The sequence below is a fragment of the Narcine bancroftii genome, chromosome 4 (genome assembly GCF_036971445.1).
Source record: "Narcine bancroftii isolate sNarBan1 chromosome 4, sNarBan1.hap1, whole genome shotgun sequence".
In the NCBI taxonomy this organism is placed as follows: Eukaryota; Metazoa; Chordata; class Chondrichthyes; order Torpediniformes; family Narcinidae; genus Narcine; species Narcine bancroftii.
In genome coordinates, this window is record NC_091472.1 from 308,456,879 (window position 1) to 308,475,301 (window position 18,423).

General features: G+C 39.7%; 1 protein-coding gene across 1 annotated transcript in view; it reads left to right on the forward strand.

Moving 5' to 3' along the window:
- ube2e3 (ubiquitin-conjugating enzyme E2E 3 (UBC4/5 homolog, yeast)) overlaps positions 1 to 18,423 on the forward strand; it is a 143,843-nt gene that overhangs the window by 114,747 nt on the left and 10,673 nt on the right. The window contains exons 3-4 of the mRNA XM_069936235.1: positions 9,804 to 9,936; positions 15,333 to 15,480. Coding sequence (XP_069792336.1) covers positions 9,804 to 9,936; positions 15,333 to 15,480 — 281 coding nt within the window. The remainder of the gene's footprint in view (positions 1 to 9,803; positions 9,937 to 15,332; positions 15,481 to 18,423) is intronic.

Below are 18,423 nucleotides of genomic sequence, written 5' to 3' on the forward strand. Positions count from 1 at the left end.
GAAGATGTGGCTGCGTGTCAGGATAACAGCCTGTCCACCCATGTTGATGCAGTGACCAAGAAAAGCATACCAATATCTCTACTTCCTAAGAATCCTGAGGAAATTTGGTATGTCACCAGGTTTTCTGAGCTTCCTATTAGGATGATCCACTGCATGGTACAGGAACCGCTCTGCTCAAGACCAGAAGAAGCTACAGAGTGATAATATTATGATGTGTTTTGGTCTTGCAAGGAATAGAAATTTTGAGCATCGTGCTATGGATTGGGTTTGATGGACCATCTGGTGGCCTTGTTTTTTTAAATATTTTATTTTTTGTTTTCCACCAATAAACAAGGAGATAACATTCTTACTGTTTTAGAATACATCAATATCTCCCAGCAATCTACATACATGTGGTGTTTCTCCGCCTCCCATTCCTACCCAGCCCCCCCCAAAAATAAAAGACAGAGAAACAAAAGGGGAAAGGGAGAGAGGAAATAAAGAAAGAGGCTAGATATGGTGTCATAGAGGCTGTGGAGCCACCCACCCCCTTATATAATTATTTTTATTAATCCATCAATTAGTAAATTTCTGTCTTTTTATCGGTGTATGGCTACAGCTGTGCTGCATATCTTAACAAAGGTGCTGTATCGTTTTCTAAGATTATACGTAATTTTTTCCATGGGAATACAGCTATGCATCTCAGTAGTCCACCTACTGATAAGAAGAGGGGAGTTAGATTAACAGCTCATTGCTATTCATTTTCTTGCTATAGACAAAGCAATAAATACAAATTGAATTTTGTTGATTTGTAGCTTATGTCCGTAAGATTCCCCAGAAGATGCAACGTTGGATCCAGCAGAAAGGTTACCTTCGTTATTCAGATGAGTACGTCGGCCAAATCCTGCCAAAATGGGGCTACCTTTACATAGGACCAGGTTGCATGAACAAATGTTCCCTACTCCACTCCATCCAGAAGCATGTCTCTGGCATCTCTGGGATCTCTGGTTTTGCCTTGTGAATCTTTTGCACTGTAAGGTAGAGTTGATGCAGAAAATTATATTGAACCAGTCTGTATCTAGAATTAATAATTGTTGTCACATCATCTCTACACCAATCCGACCAGCACCTGTCGTCAATTGTGATGCCCAGATCTGACTCCCATCTTTCTCTTGATCTGTGTACCTACTGCTTGGGGCTTTCACCTCGGAGTACCAAGTACATTCTTGAAATGTTTGGGTATGTTTCCCAGTCGAAGCATCCTTTCAACCTCACTCGGTGTAGGTGGGGTCATGGGTGGCCTTGTGTTTTTAATTGTTTACTGTTCCATTGGCAATGCCCAAGATTGCATTATTGTACACTTGGAATTCGAAGCCAGTGGCCTCTCATTGATCAGCAATATGTGTTGTTTATTTATCCCAACAATACTTCATGCCTTTGGAGATTTTATGATTCAGATTTGTTACATGTATTTCCATTTGCTAATTAAATAATCTTGGGGAAGCTAGTCATTTGCTACTGAGATTTAATTATACTTTTTGTTTAAGTTCACATACACCATGAAATAGTTGTGGTGGCAATTCTGAAGCCTCAGCCTAATGAGAAAGAAAATTATTCAAAGCCTTTATCTGTCCACCCTGTGCTTCGAATGTTTTGCAAAGAGGCTTGCTGCCATTGGCACTTCATGGTGGCATTTCATAGATTGGAATGGGAATGAATTGCTATTGTGACAACTGTGTCGCACTGTGAAATGAAGAACAAGAAAATGATCAGATATAGTTGAGTGAAAGTTCAGTAAGAGTCATTTACTCAGTCACCTGCAGTTTTTGAAAACCTCGGGCGTTCCAAATGACGTCGACGCTTTATGATAATGATGTCATAATGTCACTTGGAACCTCCCAAGCCAGTTCGATTAAGCCTCCTGTGAGCCAGTTCGATTAAGCCTCCTGTGAGCCAGTTCCTAGCAACCCCCCCCCCTCCAAGAACCAGTGATAGGAGGCTAAATCTCTGGTACCATTACTGTCCACCGTTCTTGGGCAGTCGTTCACCCTTCACATCAGGGGTCATGGCAAGGGATGATCGAGGTCGAGATATCTGGGCTTTAGTTAGTCAATCGTAAATCTCTCAATGCTCCCTAATGCCCAGTAGACAGTTGTATGATTGTTTCATAGCACTCTGAAGGGGCCCTCTACTCGCAAACACAAGCTCACAGTCGCGGAGTTCCTTTGGGATGAAGGGTGTTGTTGTTCCGTGCCTTGACATGGGAAATGATGCCAATTTTCTGAGCCACACCCGCAGTCTGCTTAAGACTTCATTTGGTGGCACCTCCGGACCCACGTGCTGCAGGGACGAACTCCCCAAGTGCAATGAGCGGGGCTCCATAAACCAACTTTGCTGCTGAGGAGTTGAGATCCTCTTTGGGTGCTGTTCTTATTCCCTGGAGGATTCAGGGCAGCTCGTCCACCCAATCAGGTCCCTAGAGGTGGGGCATCGGTACAGCCTTCATGTGCCTATGGAACTGCTCCACCAGACCATTCGTATGTGGGTGGTCGGCTGTCGTGCAGTGCAGCTGCATTCCCAGTAGTCGCAACAAAATGTCCCAGAGTGCAGAGGTAAACTCTGGGCCTCTGTTGGAGGTGACATATGGGTAGGCCATACTGTGATACCCAGGCAGAAAAAAAAGCTCTGATCGAGGAGTCTGTCATAGGAATAGCCTCCGGCCACCTAGTGAATCTATTGATGACTATTAACAAGTTGTCGGCTTAGACCCTTGTGACATCAGAAGTGGGCTGACAGTGTTGACGTGCATATGGTCGAATTTTTGGTGTGACGGCTGGAAAGGCTGAAACGGCACCTTCACGTGCCTCTGCACTTTTGCAGATTGGCAGTCTGTGCATGTCTTTGCCCAGTGCGTGACTTGATTTTTGAGTCTATGCCATACAAACTTGTCAGCTATCAGGCGGACTGTCGTTCAAATGGAAAGGTGGAACAGTTCATGAAAGGCATTGAAAATGCAACGTCTCCATGCAGCAGGGACAATAGGGCGAGGCTAACCTATGGAAATGACGCACAAGTGAATGGTACCTCGTGGCCCAAAGGCGACATCTGCGAGTTGCAGGCTCGTGACAGCAGTTCTATCAGCCATGAGCAGCATGTAGTCTATGTCTGGAGAGGAGAGGGTACATACTGCTTGAATGAATGAGCGGGACAGGGCATCAACTGCAACATTACTCTTTCTGGAGATGTGTTTAATCCTGGTTGAAAACTCAGATACGTCAGATAGGTGGTGTCGCTGTTAGGCTGACCAGGGATCTGATGTCTTCACGAAGGCCAACGTTAGCAGTCTGCAAGAACTGTAAAGTCCCTGCCTTGCAAAAATAGTGGAAGTGTATGACTGCTGGGTACAGCGCTAGCATTTCCCTATCGAATGTGCTGCATTTTGTTTCTGCAGGGTGGAGGTACCTACAAAAAAACATTAGAGGTTTCCAATGTCCATTGGTGTATTTTTCCAAGACCCTACCTACTGCAGCATCGGAAGCACCTATCGTCAAGGTGGTTGGTGCATCCATTTGTGGATGGACCAGCAATGTTGCCTTCGCTAGGGTCCCTTTGGTCTGCTGGAATGCTATTGTCATCTCCTTTGTCCACTCGAGCTCTTTGTCATCGCTGGACATGAGGTTGAAGAGGAACTGCAGGGGTTAGAAAATAGCGATAGTTATTGACTATCCCCACAAATTCCTGGAGTCCTTTGATGGTATTAGGCCTCGCAAATTTGAGGATGGCTTTCACCTTGCTTGGCAATGGAACAACACCCCGGCTGCTGATCTGATCCCAAGAACTCAATAGAGGACTGTCTGACTTTGCACTCAGCAGGGTTCACAGTTGGCTCAAACTCCTGTGGCGGTGGCTGACTAAACATAGATGCTACAAAGCTCTTTATGGGACTGACTGGCAACGAGTATGTCATCCATGTATACAAAAAGGGAGTCTATTGCCATGCCCCATTGCGTCCATTAATTGCTCGAATGTTTCTGCAGCATTTTTGAACCCAAAAGGCATTGTCAAAAATTTGAAGAGGCCGAATGGTGTTGTTATGGCGCCTCGGGCACAGATTTACAGGTATTGGGTGGTACCCATGTACCGTCAATTTTACAAAATATCCTGGCCCCATGAAGATTAGTTGTAAAGTCTTGTATATGGGGCATAGGGTAATGGTCTGCAATGGTAGCATCGTTAAGATGCCTGTAATCTTCGCAAGGTCTCCAGCCTCCTGTGGCTTTGGGCACCATATGTAGCAGGGAAGCACACGGGCTATCAGACCTGCGTATGATTCCAAATTCCTACATTTTGTGGAACTCATTTTATGAGGCCACAACTTGTCAGATGACAAATGTCGGGCTCGAGCATGTAGACAAGGTCCTTGGGTGAGGATGAGGTGTGTGATGTCATGTTTGGGTGTGTGGCAGAGGAGAACGGGGGAGTGACAATGTCCAGAAAATCTGCAAGAAGTTTGTTGAATTCATTGTTTGAGTCTATGGCATTTAGGTGCGGGTAGTTTGGCTTTCCCAAAACGGGAAGTCTGTAACATTGGGGTGTTCACTTACCATCGCCCTTTGAAGTCCACCATCAGTGAGTGGGCTCTGAGGATGTCAGCACCCAGCAATGGCTGGGGCACAGCAACAAGAATGAACTTCCATGTGAACTTGATGCCGAATTTCAAGGGTATAATCTGTATGCTGTACATACAAATCGAACTATTATGCACCGCAGAGAGCGCCAGGTGTCAGAACCAGAAGGAGGAAGAACACTAACCTCCTCATTCATGTTGACTAAAAATTTGTGCTGGGAGAGTTTGTCCCAGACATACAGTAGGCTGTTACAATGGCCATAGTCATTAGCGACGACTGACCCTGGCGTTTTCCTGGAAAAGTGCAAGGGGGTTGGCAGCAGTGAGCACCAGAAGCTCAGTGTTGATGGTTGCAAACACCAGGTTGTTGTCATGGTTGTCCAGGGGAACATGCACCCTCGTCGCTGACACTTGTGGAGCCTGGGCCTTTGGGTGTGACGCAGCACTAACTTCTAGAGGAATTAGGGGATATGGGGAGAAGGCAGGTAGGTGGAGTTAGGTCATCAATTAGATCAGCCATGATCATATTGAATGGCGGAGCAGGCTCGATGGGCCATTTTTGGCCGACTCCTGTTCCTACTTCCTATGTTCCTTGAGCCTTGCTGTTTTGTGCATCACAGAATGTCTGCACGGGCAGCCACTGTTCTAGGGTTTTCAAAGTCCTCATCAGCCAACAAGAGGCAGATGTCATCTGGCATATGCTCTAAAAACAACTGCTCAAAGAGCAATCAAGGCCTATGACCGTCTGCCAGTGCCATCATGTCGTTCATTAACTCTGAAGGGGCATGGTTTCCAGGCCATCGATATGGAGGAGCCATGCAGCTCGCTCATGCTGTGAGAGACCATAAATCTGGAGAAGGAGAGCTTTTAGGGCTTTGTGAGCCCCGAAGGAAATCCACTACTCAACCAGCCATGTCCTGGTTGAGGGCACTTACCACATGATAGTACTTACTGGCGTACACTTCTGTCTTGCAAATGTAGAACTGCGGCTCAGCCTGCTCAAATCAAACTTCAGGTTGACAGGCAGTTTGAGTGAAATCACTGCGTTGACCTTGTTGGGTCCAAAATCCATTTGGGCCCATTGGAATCACCAGTGTAGCCAACTGTAATGCAGTGCAACATGAAGAACGAGAAACGGATCAGATGTAGACAAGTCAAAGTTCAGTAAAATTTGTTTACTCAGTCATCTGCAGCTTTTGAAAACCCTGCATGTTCCAAATGTTGTCATCACATCGTGACGTCATGAAGTCACTCAGAACCGTTTGATTAAGCTGCCGGTGAGCCACTACGCTACCAAGTTTCCAACCATTGTTACTGCTACTCTTCTGTGGCCCAGCATACTCCTGGATTGTTATCATTATACCAAGTACAGTATCTAGCTTTATTAATGTAAGAGACAGATGCACCAAAACGCTTGCTTGCTGCAGCCAAAGGAGGTTTGTGAAATAAAGCATAATAAAAATGTAAATTACAACAAATGCAAGATAGAAAAAGACAATAAATATCAAAGGATGGATGACGACGTATTCACAGTTGCAGTTAGTGCAAGAAAAAAATGTGATGTTTTACTAGTGTTCCTGCGATAGTTTATGGTTAGAGTTAGGGTAGTATAAGGAGATTCAAGAAACTTAGCTGTTGGACAAATCTGTTCTTGAACCCAGAGGTACTGGATTTCAGGATTCTGTACCTTCTGCCTGAAAAGCAGAGAGAAGAAATAGTGTCCAGTGTCATGGGGATCCTTTGGCGTTGGCAGACCTCATGAAGCATCACCTCACCTATGTGTTAATCCTTTTGAAATTGGTGATTGTAGCCAATCACATAACCATGTCCTGACCATCTACATTTACACTGTGCTAAATAAAAATTAGAATGTTTCACAGAATTTGTCTAATTGAACACTCAAATAGAAAAGTCTTAAAATTGATTTCACCTTTTTCGGCTCTTGACCATATAGAAGGGCTTCAAGCTTGGGAATACTGAACTACCTGGCGTTGCTCCATAGGAATTGTATGTTGAATTGTATAATGTCGCATGTATTGAGGTACCGTGAAAAACTGCTATCCAGTCAACTCCACCCATGCTTGCAAATGACAAGAAAAACTTCAGTGTATAGTGTTTCAGAGAAAAATGAATTAAAAACAATGGAAAGACAACATAATTTTGCCTCTGTGAGGATCGATCAATAATTGTGGGGTGGGGGGGCGAACGGTCTTGAAACTGATGGCGCATTTTTTCAAACTTGTTTTTTTTCTGCCTGATGTGAGGGAGTGTTACTGGGTGAGATGAATCACTTACTATAGATCTTTTTGGACAGCTTTCCAGATGCAGCGGGAAGTGTCAGAGTTGATGGAAAGGAGTTTGGTTTGCTGAGATCATAGTTCTCTGCAATTTTTTACAGTCTTGGGCAGAGTATTTTTCGGACAAAGCGTTGATGTGTCAGAACATGATATTTTCTATAGTTGGTGAGAGACATTGAGGACATGCATTTCTTCAGCCAAGTCAAAAGGCATTGGTGCGCTTTCTTGACTATATATCAATGTGGTTGTCAAGAAAAATTGTTGGTGATAGGTTCTCTGAAGAACTTGAAATTCCATAATGTTGACCTCTATATCAATGATACAAACCAGATTGTGTCCTTCACCTGCTTCAAAACTATTCTTCATCACCAGCCATCACTGGGGCTTGCAAAGGACTTTGCAACATACTGCTCTTCGGGAAAATCCTTGAATCTGATGTGCATCTGCACGTTTTTAACCAAATTGTAGAATGTTTACAAAATGTCAGTAATTAAATACTTTGAGTTGGGAGTGAAAATAATTGTGAGAGACAAATCTACTAAAATAGTCGGATTGGAAGCAGGTCTGTTACTCACACCTGCAAACCTGCTGGAGAATGTATTCCTTTTCCATTTAAGATTGCATTACAATTTGTCACAATCACATTTGAAAACTTTTCATCATAATGTAATTGTAATATGTTAAACAAAGAGAAACTTAGTCTGACAGATAAGATTTGAGAACTTCTTAAAGGGTGATTTGAAGTGGAAAAAGTGTCATTTGGTTGCAAGCATCTCTCATGGAAAGGAAATCAGAGAAAATCCACATAGACGGGGGAGAATGGACAGTTCCTCAGACAGCAGAGGATTCAACCCCACGTTGCTGGCACTGTAAAAGCAGTGCTAGCTGCTTCACTACCATGCAATTATGAGGGACAGAATAAGAATACTTTCTTGATTTCAAGTTGTGAACTGCAGACAATTAACAATTGAATGTGAAAATAAATAACAACAACCAGAAACTTCTTTCAAATTTTTAAAGCTTCACAGACATGGAATAATTTTTTGTTTTCCTGAATATGTGGAATGGATGTCCAGGGATAAAATGTGAATCCAACTTTGAGGAGTTGGGTGATTATTGAGTAAAGAATAAGCAGAGATCTGGCTTAAAACAATTTGGCATGGATTTAAGGAGATTTGATGTATTTGATTTGTAAAACAGTAACTGTTAAAAGTGAATAATGTGACCAAAACAAACTATTTCTTGACTCATCGTGACTGAAAATTATTCAAGGAAAATGCACCATCAATTACATGCTTAGTCATAATTCCCTGCTGTGTAGATAAGGAAACCATTATTGGCTATTGTTGCTTGGTTGTACAGTGCAACTTCAATAAAGCCCTGTTTATTATGCAGTTATTTTGAATATACTGAGGTATTATTGCACCTCCCAAAGTGAAAATCAGCCAAATGTTGGTCGCATTGCAAGTTGCTTCCAAGTGCCCAAATGTTGGTCGCATTGCAAGTTGCTTCCAAGTGCCCAAATGTTGGTTGTATTGCAAGTTGCCCAGCTTTATAACAGAAACATTAATTTAGTACAGTAAAACCCCTAGTATTCAGTTACTTGAGACTCACTCTTACAATGCCTAACTGCATTAAAAATAATCATTTTGAGACAAAAATACTGTACTCTACTTAGACTGGACAAACATCACTAGCATGAATATATAAACATGCTGAACTATTTTGCTTTATTTTCAGTCACATTCCTTGAAAGGTGTTGTTCCATCTGCAGGTTCCTCCCCTCCATGTAGTTGCCTGAAAGACTAACAATAACATTATAGATAAAAATTACTTAATAAAATACTGATAAAGGTAATGACTCATGAAGAGAGTCACCCCAACAGCGAGTGGCATCAACCAGCTCTTTATCATGGGTGTCACCATTGCTGTTTCACACCACTTTATTCATACAGTTGCTACAAGCAAAGTGCATCCAAGATACACTTATAATTTTAAATTTTTGTTTACATTTTTAAAAACTTTTCCTCTTATATTTTTTGCCAGCTGCCTGAGGTTGCTGGTTGCTTGAATTCTGGATCAAAAAGGGTTTTACTGTATCAATTTCTTCATGAACGTAGCTTATAAAAAAAGCAATTTTTAAGTATTTCACATGTGACCTACAGAGAGCTTAATCGACTTTCCTGCAAAACCTCTATCACTGGTCAAAATCCATGAATTCACTTCATTGCATAATGTAAACATATCTTTACCAGGAGGAGTACAAGAAGACCTCCTACCCCTAACTTTCCCCTTCCAGTGAGGAATAAACCTTGGTTTAGCCTTTAACATGCATGTCCCCCAACTGTAAAGCAAGGAATGGAATATTTGATTCAGACCTCAAATTGTTGGAAAGAGAACAACATCAGTGCAAAGCAGACCCAGAGGTTTGCAGATTGGGAAAGTTTCTCAGTGAAGCCATAGTATTTAAGATGATTGTGGCAGGCTGGAACAGGATTCAGTAAAATTTAGCAAAACTTGCAATTTTTAAGCTGAAGATGGAAGTGATAGAAAATTATTTTTGCAGAAAGAGATTTTGAACAACTGGAAAATATCCACATCTAGAAATAGAAAATGATGGTGACGACATGGTTTGAAACTTGGTTTATGCAGCATGCCTGTTGATCATAGGAACAGACGCTGTTCATTAATGTCTTTTTCATATGTTTAAATAATTCCAATTTCTGCTTGTGGCACAATAATTGCATTCACACCTAGTTAGCTGAGACTATTCTATATCTAAACAACTTGATAATGCTTGAATGTTAACCATGCTATGGAAATAAAAATTACTTCATCGAATTCATTAATGAAATGTTGCAAATAATACATGTAACATATTTTTAATGGATTTATTTCAGTGCTGGTCCAAAAGGTGACAATATATACGAATGGCGATCGACTATATTAGGTCCTCCAGGTTCAGTTTATGAAGGAGGAGTGTTTTTTCTGGACATCACTTTCTCATCTGATTATCCATTCAAACCACCCAAGGTAAGGTGCCATAACTGATGAACCGTACCTATTTTAAAATAGTTCAGCATGTTGCCATTCACTGATCTAATAATTTTTTGAAGAATATTCTGAATTTTCAAATTTCAATATGAAGCTTATTGACCTGTTTCCAGCTACATGTCGATAATTGAAAATATGTTGGCAATGATTTAAAGAGTATCTGAAAAATTAATTTAAATTGATGAATATAGATCTATGTGTTAGTTATCAGAGAATATTGTGGAGAAATAATTTCGGAGAATAATTTCCTCTAATCTTGATCTTTTCAGGTCACTTGAAAAGTTGGGCAATATTGATATTTTGCAATTAATGCTTTTATTAATTTATTTAAAGTCTATTGTGAAATGTTTATTGTACAATCTTACAACCTAAGAACAGAGGAAGTGTCTATTCCATTTGTTTGACATCCATTCTCGTTTTTTAATTTTACGTTTTTGGAATTGGTTAGTGCTTTCAAAGCACGGTCCAAACAATTTTCTGCAACTTGAATTCTGGAAATAAAAATGTAATGCTTGGAAATTCCCTCCTCGGATACTTTTTCCTCATGTTTTAGAATTCGATTTAATGGAATTAATCATTAAAATTATAACAGTTCAACAGATTAAATAATCAATTGACAAAATGAATCACCATCCAGAAATAAGCAGGCACTGAAGGGAGTTAAAAGCCTGTTTTTTTTAAACTTTGTATTTAACATGCTTCTATTTTTAATAGATGGAGAATTTTTTCGCAGTTAATTATATTTATTTTATACCATATATTTTGAGAATGAGAGAAGCTTCTTTACTGTTAAATTAAAGCCATTTTGTTGAAATGAAGGTCCTTCCTAAAGGATAATTGCCTTCAATCCAGACTTGATTCTTTGAGTCCAATTCTATCAATTTTCTTCTTTATCCATTTAATCTTGTGTCCATTTCTGATATAAAAGCTGAAAACAACATGATATAGGCATTGAATGAAAGAACATAAATGATTTGAGTATAAATAAATGCATCTATATTCTATATCTAAACCTATGAATACTGTTGATAGTTTTTCTGTGAATAATGATTAATGTTATTGTCATACACACAAGTACAATATACATGTGCACCAAATTTTTACTTGCTACAACCAAAGGTTCTTGTGATTTTGTTTTTTTAAAAACTTCAATGGCATATATTTAATGTTCCTAGTACAGAAATAGATAAGTATAAAAAATTATAAATATTCAATACAGTGCAATAAAACAAAAGTGGTGTTTAAATAGTGTCAAATTAGTTCATGATCAGGTAGTAAGAGGAGATTCGAGAGCTTGATAGCCTTTGGTGGAGAAAAAAAACTGTTTGTGAATCAAGAGGTGTTAGACCAGGCTTCTGTGTCTTCCTGAAGGTGGCAGAGAGAGGAGGTTGTGACCATGCTGATTGGTGGGGGGGGAGAGGCTCTTTATGATGGCTGCCTGAGGCAGCATCTCACGAAGTCTTGAATGGGTGGAAGGTTGGAGCCTATGATGGACTTGGCAATGTATGCTACTTTCTCCAGTCACTGCATTCCTCGGCAAGTGAATTACCAAACCAAGTTGTGATGCAAACCATCGCTATATTTTCCACAGTGCACCTGTAGAAGTTTCATAGAATGTTCAATGTGCCGTCTTCATGGTTGCCTCAATATTCTGGCTCCAAGAGGGGTCTAGTGTAGTACACAAAAGTGCTAGAGAAACTCAACAGGTTATGTCGGATTCATGACGAGCAAAAAGCAGTTGACATTTCAGCTCTGAGCTCTCCTTCAGATATGCCAACAGTCAGACAGATGCCTCAATAAAAATGTGCGGGTGGGTGGGAAGGGGAAGAAAAATAGTCAAGCAGATGACATGTGATATGTGGATTCAAGTGGGATTAGGAATAAGAGAAGGGAACTGAGAGGCTCCATGGGAAGGGGTCAATGGACTGAGAAAGAGAGCACTGTGGTAGGGGAAGGCTGTGGAGCTGGAGGAAGGGTCAAAAGGATAAGAGAAAGTGAGAGACTGGGGTAGGGGGGGTAATGTAAATTGGAGGTCGATATTGATGCCATCTGGTTGGAGACTGCTTGGACAGAATGTAAGATTTTGTTCACAAGAAAGGGCTCGGTCTAAAATGTTGATTGCCTTTTTCTTCTGATGAATGCTACATGACCTGCTGATTTTCTCCAGAACTTTTGTAGCACTGCATTACACACTAGCAAGCATCTGCAGATTTTCTTCCTATTTTTTGTGTTCTTGCAGTCTGGGTGATGTAAAATTATAAACATTTTTCAAAAATGTAAGGATTTACTTTTAATCCTCAAATAAATCTATTTAATTTCAGTGGTGGAGAAGATTCTTGCAGCAAGAGCAGGATTTGTGCTTGATAAAGCCAGCATAAATTGAAGGCCAATCATAGCTAATTAACTTTTTAAATCAAACAGCTAATGTGGTTGATTTGACTTCAGTGGACATCCAAACATTTGAGGAAGAACTGCATAATAGTCTTGTCATTAAGACTGCAGTCTATGAATTAGAGAGATTTAGTAGCTGTATTAAAGTTGTTCATGTAACAAACAAGATTTTCAAGTTGGAGGGAAGATGCAGTGAAATTCCCTAGGGATTGGTGCTTGACTGATTAATAAGAGACATTTAAAATAATGAGATGTCATGAGAGAATAGATGTTGCAAAACTATTCCTGTTGGCAGATGGGTTAAAAGCCAGAGAAGAATAATTGACAAAAGGATTTTTTTTTTAAAAATACCACAAGGAAAATATTTTTGCACAGCTTTAGGATCTGGAAGACACTGCTAAGGGCAGTAGTGGAAGCAGCTTTAACTGTAGCATTCAAAAGGGAATTGGATCAGATCAACATCTGAAAAGAAGCATTTATAGGCTGTGAGAGTGTGGGACCTCTTGGAGCCGAAGCATTCAATTGCTCTGCTATCACTTTTCTATGATTGCTAAATACCAAGGGGAAAAATGGAATTTAGACTATTGATGGGGGAAATTTGTTGAGGTCACGGAACCTGTCCCAAGAAATTGTCGGCTCATTTGAAATGTAGACGTACCTATCATGATGTTTTGATATTGTGATTGAATATTTGGGAAGTTTTTGGGAGATAAATTGGTAAAATTAGAGTAGGTTACATACATACACACAATTTTAAGTAGATCTTATTTGAAATACTGAAGAATTCATGTTCAGTGACTTTACAGAAACTATGGAGAATGCTATGCATATTTCACAAGTGGCTGTTAATTGAAGTGAATGAATGGACTATTGTCTTTAAAAGCCATAGCAAGAGACAGGCCGTCTCCTAATACCTCTTCACTGAAAGGTCATTGAGAAGTTATAGTTTACCTAAAACAACAGATTGACCAAAAGACGAACTCCTATTGTTTGCTGGAGAAGGTCAGAGGCTTTGCAAGTGAGATAGAGAGAAGGACATGCTGCCTGGCAGTTTGAGTCTGAGAGAGAGAGACAGACAGACAGAAGGGAGTCTTGGACTGTGTGTGACATAGAAAGCTGTAACAAGCCAGCTTGTTGGAACTGAAACAGAAGCTCCAGAGTGGCGGATGGCTGGAAGTGCTATCTGTCTGATCTTTCTCTTGGAATAAGAGGAACAGAAAGGTACTCTGTGGTAGCCTGAAAGAAAGATGTTGAACTCTGTTGGGGCAAGTTTCATCACCAAGACATTAAGGTACCTCCGTTGTGGAAATCCTGGAACCACACATCTCTCTCTGCAAACCTACAAGAACCATTTACCTTTCAAGCACTGTAGCCTGGTGAACTTTATAAATGTTAAATTCTGTGCACAGGATTATTATTGCCTGCAACCAGAGATCTTAGAAGAATGAGAAGTAAGATTGGACTGTGAACCAAAGAATGTTCTTAAATTTACACACACATTACATACACATGCGCTTAGAATTAGAAGGGGGTTAAGTTGGGTTAGTTAAGTTAATAATAATAAGTTAATGTTTGATTCTGTTTTCATGTTTAAAGACAATTAAAAACAACTTTTGTTTAAGTAACCATTTGTCATGGTGAATATTGCTGCTCGGTTTTGGGGTCCTTTGGGCTCATAACAATATATTTAAAGCATTATAACCTTTCTATATTTTTAGCAAATATTCGCTGTTGCCACCGGATTCTAATTTTATTTTCTTGAGTTGTGGTTATGCTTCAGTCCATTTTACAATTCCATTGCTATCCAAGCAAGTGTGGAATTTGTTGCATAAATATCTTAATTCACATGGCTAGTGAGATTCAAATATTTTCGAATTTGACTTGTATAGTTTTTTCAAAAATCTTTTTTGTTTTGACCTTTTCTGTTACAGAGGACCTCAAAAACCAGCCGCAGTAGAAATTCACCAAAATAAATGGTTATTAAGGAAAAGTTACTTTTAATTATCTTTAAACATGAAAGCAGGATCAAACTTTAACTTATTACTATTAACTTAATCCCCTTCTAATTCTAAGTGCATGTGTATGCAAGTTCAAAAAAAGTTCTTTGATTCACAGTTCAATCTCACTTCCCACTCCTCCAAGTACACTGGTAGCAGACAATCCTCATTGCTGTGCACAGAATTCAACATTATTTATTTCACCAGGCTTTGGTGCTTGAAAAGTAAATGGTAACCGCTCAAGAAGGTTCTTATCGGTTTTCAAAGAGAGATTAGTTGCTAGTTGGACACCCACAACTGATTCCTTTAGATCAGCCACTTCAGTGTCTTGCTGAAGAAACTTGTCCCATCAGTGTTTTCCAGATGATAACCTCTTTCTTTGAGGTCACCACAGAATTCCTTTTTGTTTCCCTTATTTCAAGTGAAACATTATGCAGCTAGTCCTCTCCTCTTGTATGGACCACAAGGGCTTTGAACAGGCTGAACTAAGAACTTGCAACCCATCTTCAAAATGGGGTTTTTCCACAAGCTTGTCAATTTGTCCTGTTCCAGTCCCAGCTACTGAACTCTCTCTCTCTCTCTCTCCATGCACCCACAGAGAAAATCACATGACCCTCTTAGAATAGCCAACTGCACTCAGACAGACTGAGGCTCCAGACCTAATCTTCTGAGTTTGTTCAATTGTTGCTTTCCAAAACCATAACCCATTACCCCACAGCGTGTCCAATTAACACCTACTTGTGAAGTCCTTATAGGCATTCTTCAAAGTTTGTGCAAAGGCACCTGGAGCAGAACTCTGGTATTTTAAATGAGATCTGTTTTGAAGTGTTTGCATCTGTATGTGACCTAGCTTTAAAAAACCTGCTACAATTTATCTCCTTTAAAAGATATCTATATACAAATATAAAATATAACATAATCTGTAACACTTGTCATCTTGTTTCTTTTATAACCAAAAACAACTTTTTTTTGCATCTTAATCTTTAGGTAACATTCAGGACCAGAATATATCACTGTAATATCAACAGTCAGGGAGTAATCTGTCTGGATATTCTGAAAGATAACTGGAGTCCAGCTCTGACCATTTCAAAGGTTCTACTTTCTATTTGCTCACTTCTGACAGACTGTAACCCAGGTAAGCAAGCAAAGTTCCAAAATTCAGAGAGGTGACATTTCATGTCTTGTTCATTTGAGATTATTTTTAATTCGAGGCAATTTATTTGAAAAATTAATGTTAAAACCTGGGTTGTTAGACTTGAGCTTTCATTTCCCTTTACTTGTGGAACTACTGCTTGATAATCTCTGTATATGCTTTCAGAAAATAATCCAATTCCCTCTATATTGTATTTTAGACTTTGGTATCCTGTGTCAGACAACATTGTTGACTAACATGATGAGGATTTAAAAAAAAAATGGGTATCTAAATGTAATCTTTTGTACTGTCTTTTTCAAATGTTCCTGGGTTTCATTGTTTAAGATGAGATCGAGAAGGTAAAAGAGGTGGAGGCAAGGCATTGGTAATCATTGTGTCAAATCTGCGTTCAGAGAAGACCTAATAGTGAGCTCAAATCTGAAATCTGTATGGGTAGAGATCAAAAATAACAAAGGTGCATTCCCTGTGAGAGTTCTAGACTATAAGCCTCCCAGTGGCTACTGGGAGTCTTATGGTAGAGATGTGTAGACAGATTAAATAACAGATGGAATTTAATATGCACAAGTGTGAGGTGTTGCACTTAGTGCTGGAGGGCTAAGCAAGGAAGGGTGTGCACAGTAATCATTTGGACACTGAGTACAGAAGAACTGTGGTCATTATGGTCATAAAGAAAGCTTTTGGCCTGTTGACCTTCGTAAATCAAAATATTGAATATAGGAGTTGGGATGTTGTGGTGAGGCCAAATTTGGAGGATTGTGTGCAGTTTTGGTCACCAAACTACAGGAAAGATATCAATTAGATTGAAAGAGGGCAGAGAAGATTTACAAGGATATTGCCAAGATTTCAGGAACTGAGTTACAGGGAAAGGTTAAACAGGTTAGGACTTTATTCCTTGGAGCCTAGAAAAATGAAGGGAGATTTGATTGAGGTTTGCAAAATTGAGGGGTAGAGATAGATTAAAAGCAAGCAGACCTTTTCCACTGAGGTTGGGTGAGACAAGAATGAGAAGACATGAGTTGAGGGTGAAAGGGAAAATGTTTAAAGAGAACATTAGGGGCAACTTTTATGATGAGAGTGTGGAATAAGCTGGCAGCTGAATTGGTGAATGCGGGCTCAATTTTGGATGGGTACATGGATGAGAGGGGCATGGAGGGCTGGGTGCAGGTCATTGGCATGAGGCATTTGACACAGAGTAGATGGGCTGAAGGACCTGTTTCTGTGCTGTAGTGTTCTATTATGAAATTTATAAAAGCAGCAAGGTTGACACAGTGGGAGACTTCAATTTCTCCAATATTGACTGGAATATCCTAGATGCCAGATGTTTAGACGGGATAGCATTTGTTAAGGGCATCCAGGAGGGTTTATTAAGTAGCATATCCATATCCCAACCCGGAAAGGGGCTATACTAGACCTTGCATTGGCCAGCTGGTCGAAGTTTCAGTGAGAGGGTATATTTGGGAATAGTGATTAGTCTTCCTTAAGTTTCAAGGTAATTATTGACTAGGACAAGCTTTGGCCTTGCAGGAAAATACTAAATTGGGGAGGGAAAATTATGACTGGGTGAGACAGGAGCCAGGAGAGTCAACTGAGAGGTGCTTTTATCAGTCAAGCCCACAGTTTCCAGAACTAGTATGTTCCAGTGCAAGGGAAGAATTGGGATGACAAAATAAGTGATAATGAGAAAGAGCATGAACTTCAACAAGAAGAAAAAGGAAACATATGTAAGGTTCAAGAAGGTACAGTTAGAATGCTGGAGGTATTCTGATTGTAGTGAAAACACAAAATTGCTGGAGGAACTCATCTAAAGGAGTTGAATACAGTCAAGCCCCGCTATACGCTACTTCAATCAAGGTAGAATTCAGTTACTGCGATATGGAAAACTGCAACCATTTCCTGTTTTATGTGGGTAATTATTCTGTTACCGCGAGATATTTCTGGAAAGTTGGAGTTACAAGTAGATCGTGAGAGCGGCCCAAAATAAAATATTCAGCCAGACTCAATATGTGCCCCCCATTAAATATGGATAGAAGAAAATGTGGAAAAGAATCTGACAGTGATATTAAAAGGAAAAGAAAAGCCATTACTTTAGAAGAAAAACTTGAAGATATTAAATGACATGAAGTCGGTGCCAGCAATATGAAAACTGGACACGATTTGGACTACAATGAGTCACCAGTATGCACAATTTTAAGTTAGGAGTGTGAATATAAAGGACAAGGTAAAGTTCCATCAGTTTCTCTAAGCATGCAAATCTTTCAAAACTGATTGAAATGGAATGGCAACTTCATCTTTGGATTGAAGATTGTAACCAAAAGCGAATACCACTTTATATTGGAAAAAAAACATTCAAACCAAAGCTTTAGACATCCTTTCGATGCTTAAGAAAATAAATTTCAAGGGGATATGGAAACTTTTGCTGCAAGTTTAGGTTGGGTTGACTGCTGTAAACATCAAGCAGGATGACACAATGTAAAAATTACCGGGGAAGCTGCCGATTTAAAAAAAAAAAGAGCTGCTGCAAATTTTCCAGAAATTTTTCAAAAAGGATTGGAACTTTTTGAAGCTGCCAAGGATTTTTATCTCAGTGTTGATCCTAACGTGGAAAGAAACATGGAAGTCGGCAGCAATGTAGAAAAAGTGATCTGCAGCTGAAGGAAATTGTATTAAATGAGAAAAAATAAAATAAAATTGATGCCTTCAACTTTTCTAAGAAATAGTTTAACTCTGATGTAATTACAAAATTAATGAAAAATTATCATTTATTTTTATTAACCTTAACAGTTTTAGCATTATATACAGCTAAAAGTTGTTTTTAAAACATTTTTGCAAGTCTTGATGGACAGGGATTTTTATAATTATTCCCACTGTTTCAAGTTTGAGTCCCCTTGAAGGTATGAACCAAAATAATAGGCCACTAGGCCTCAC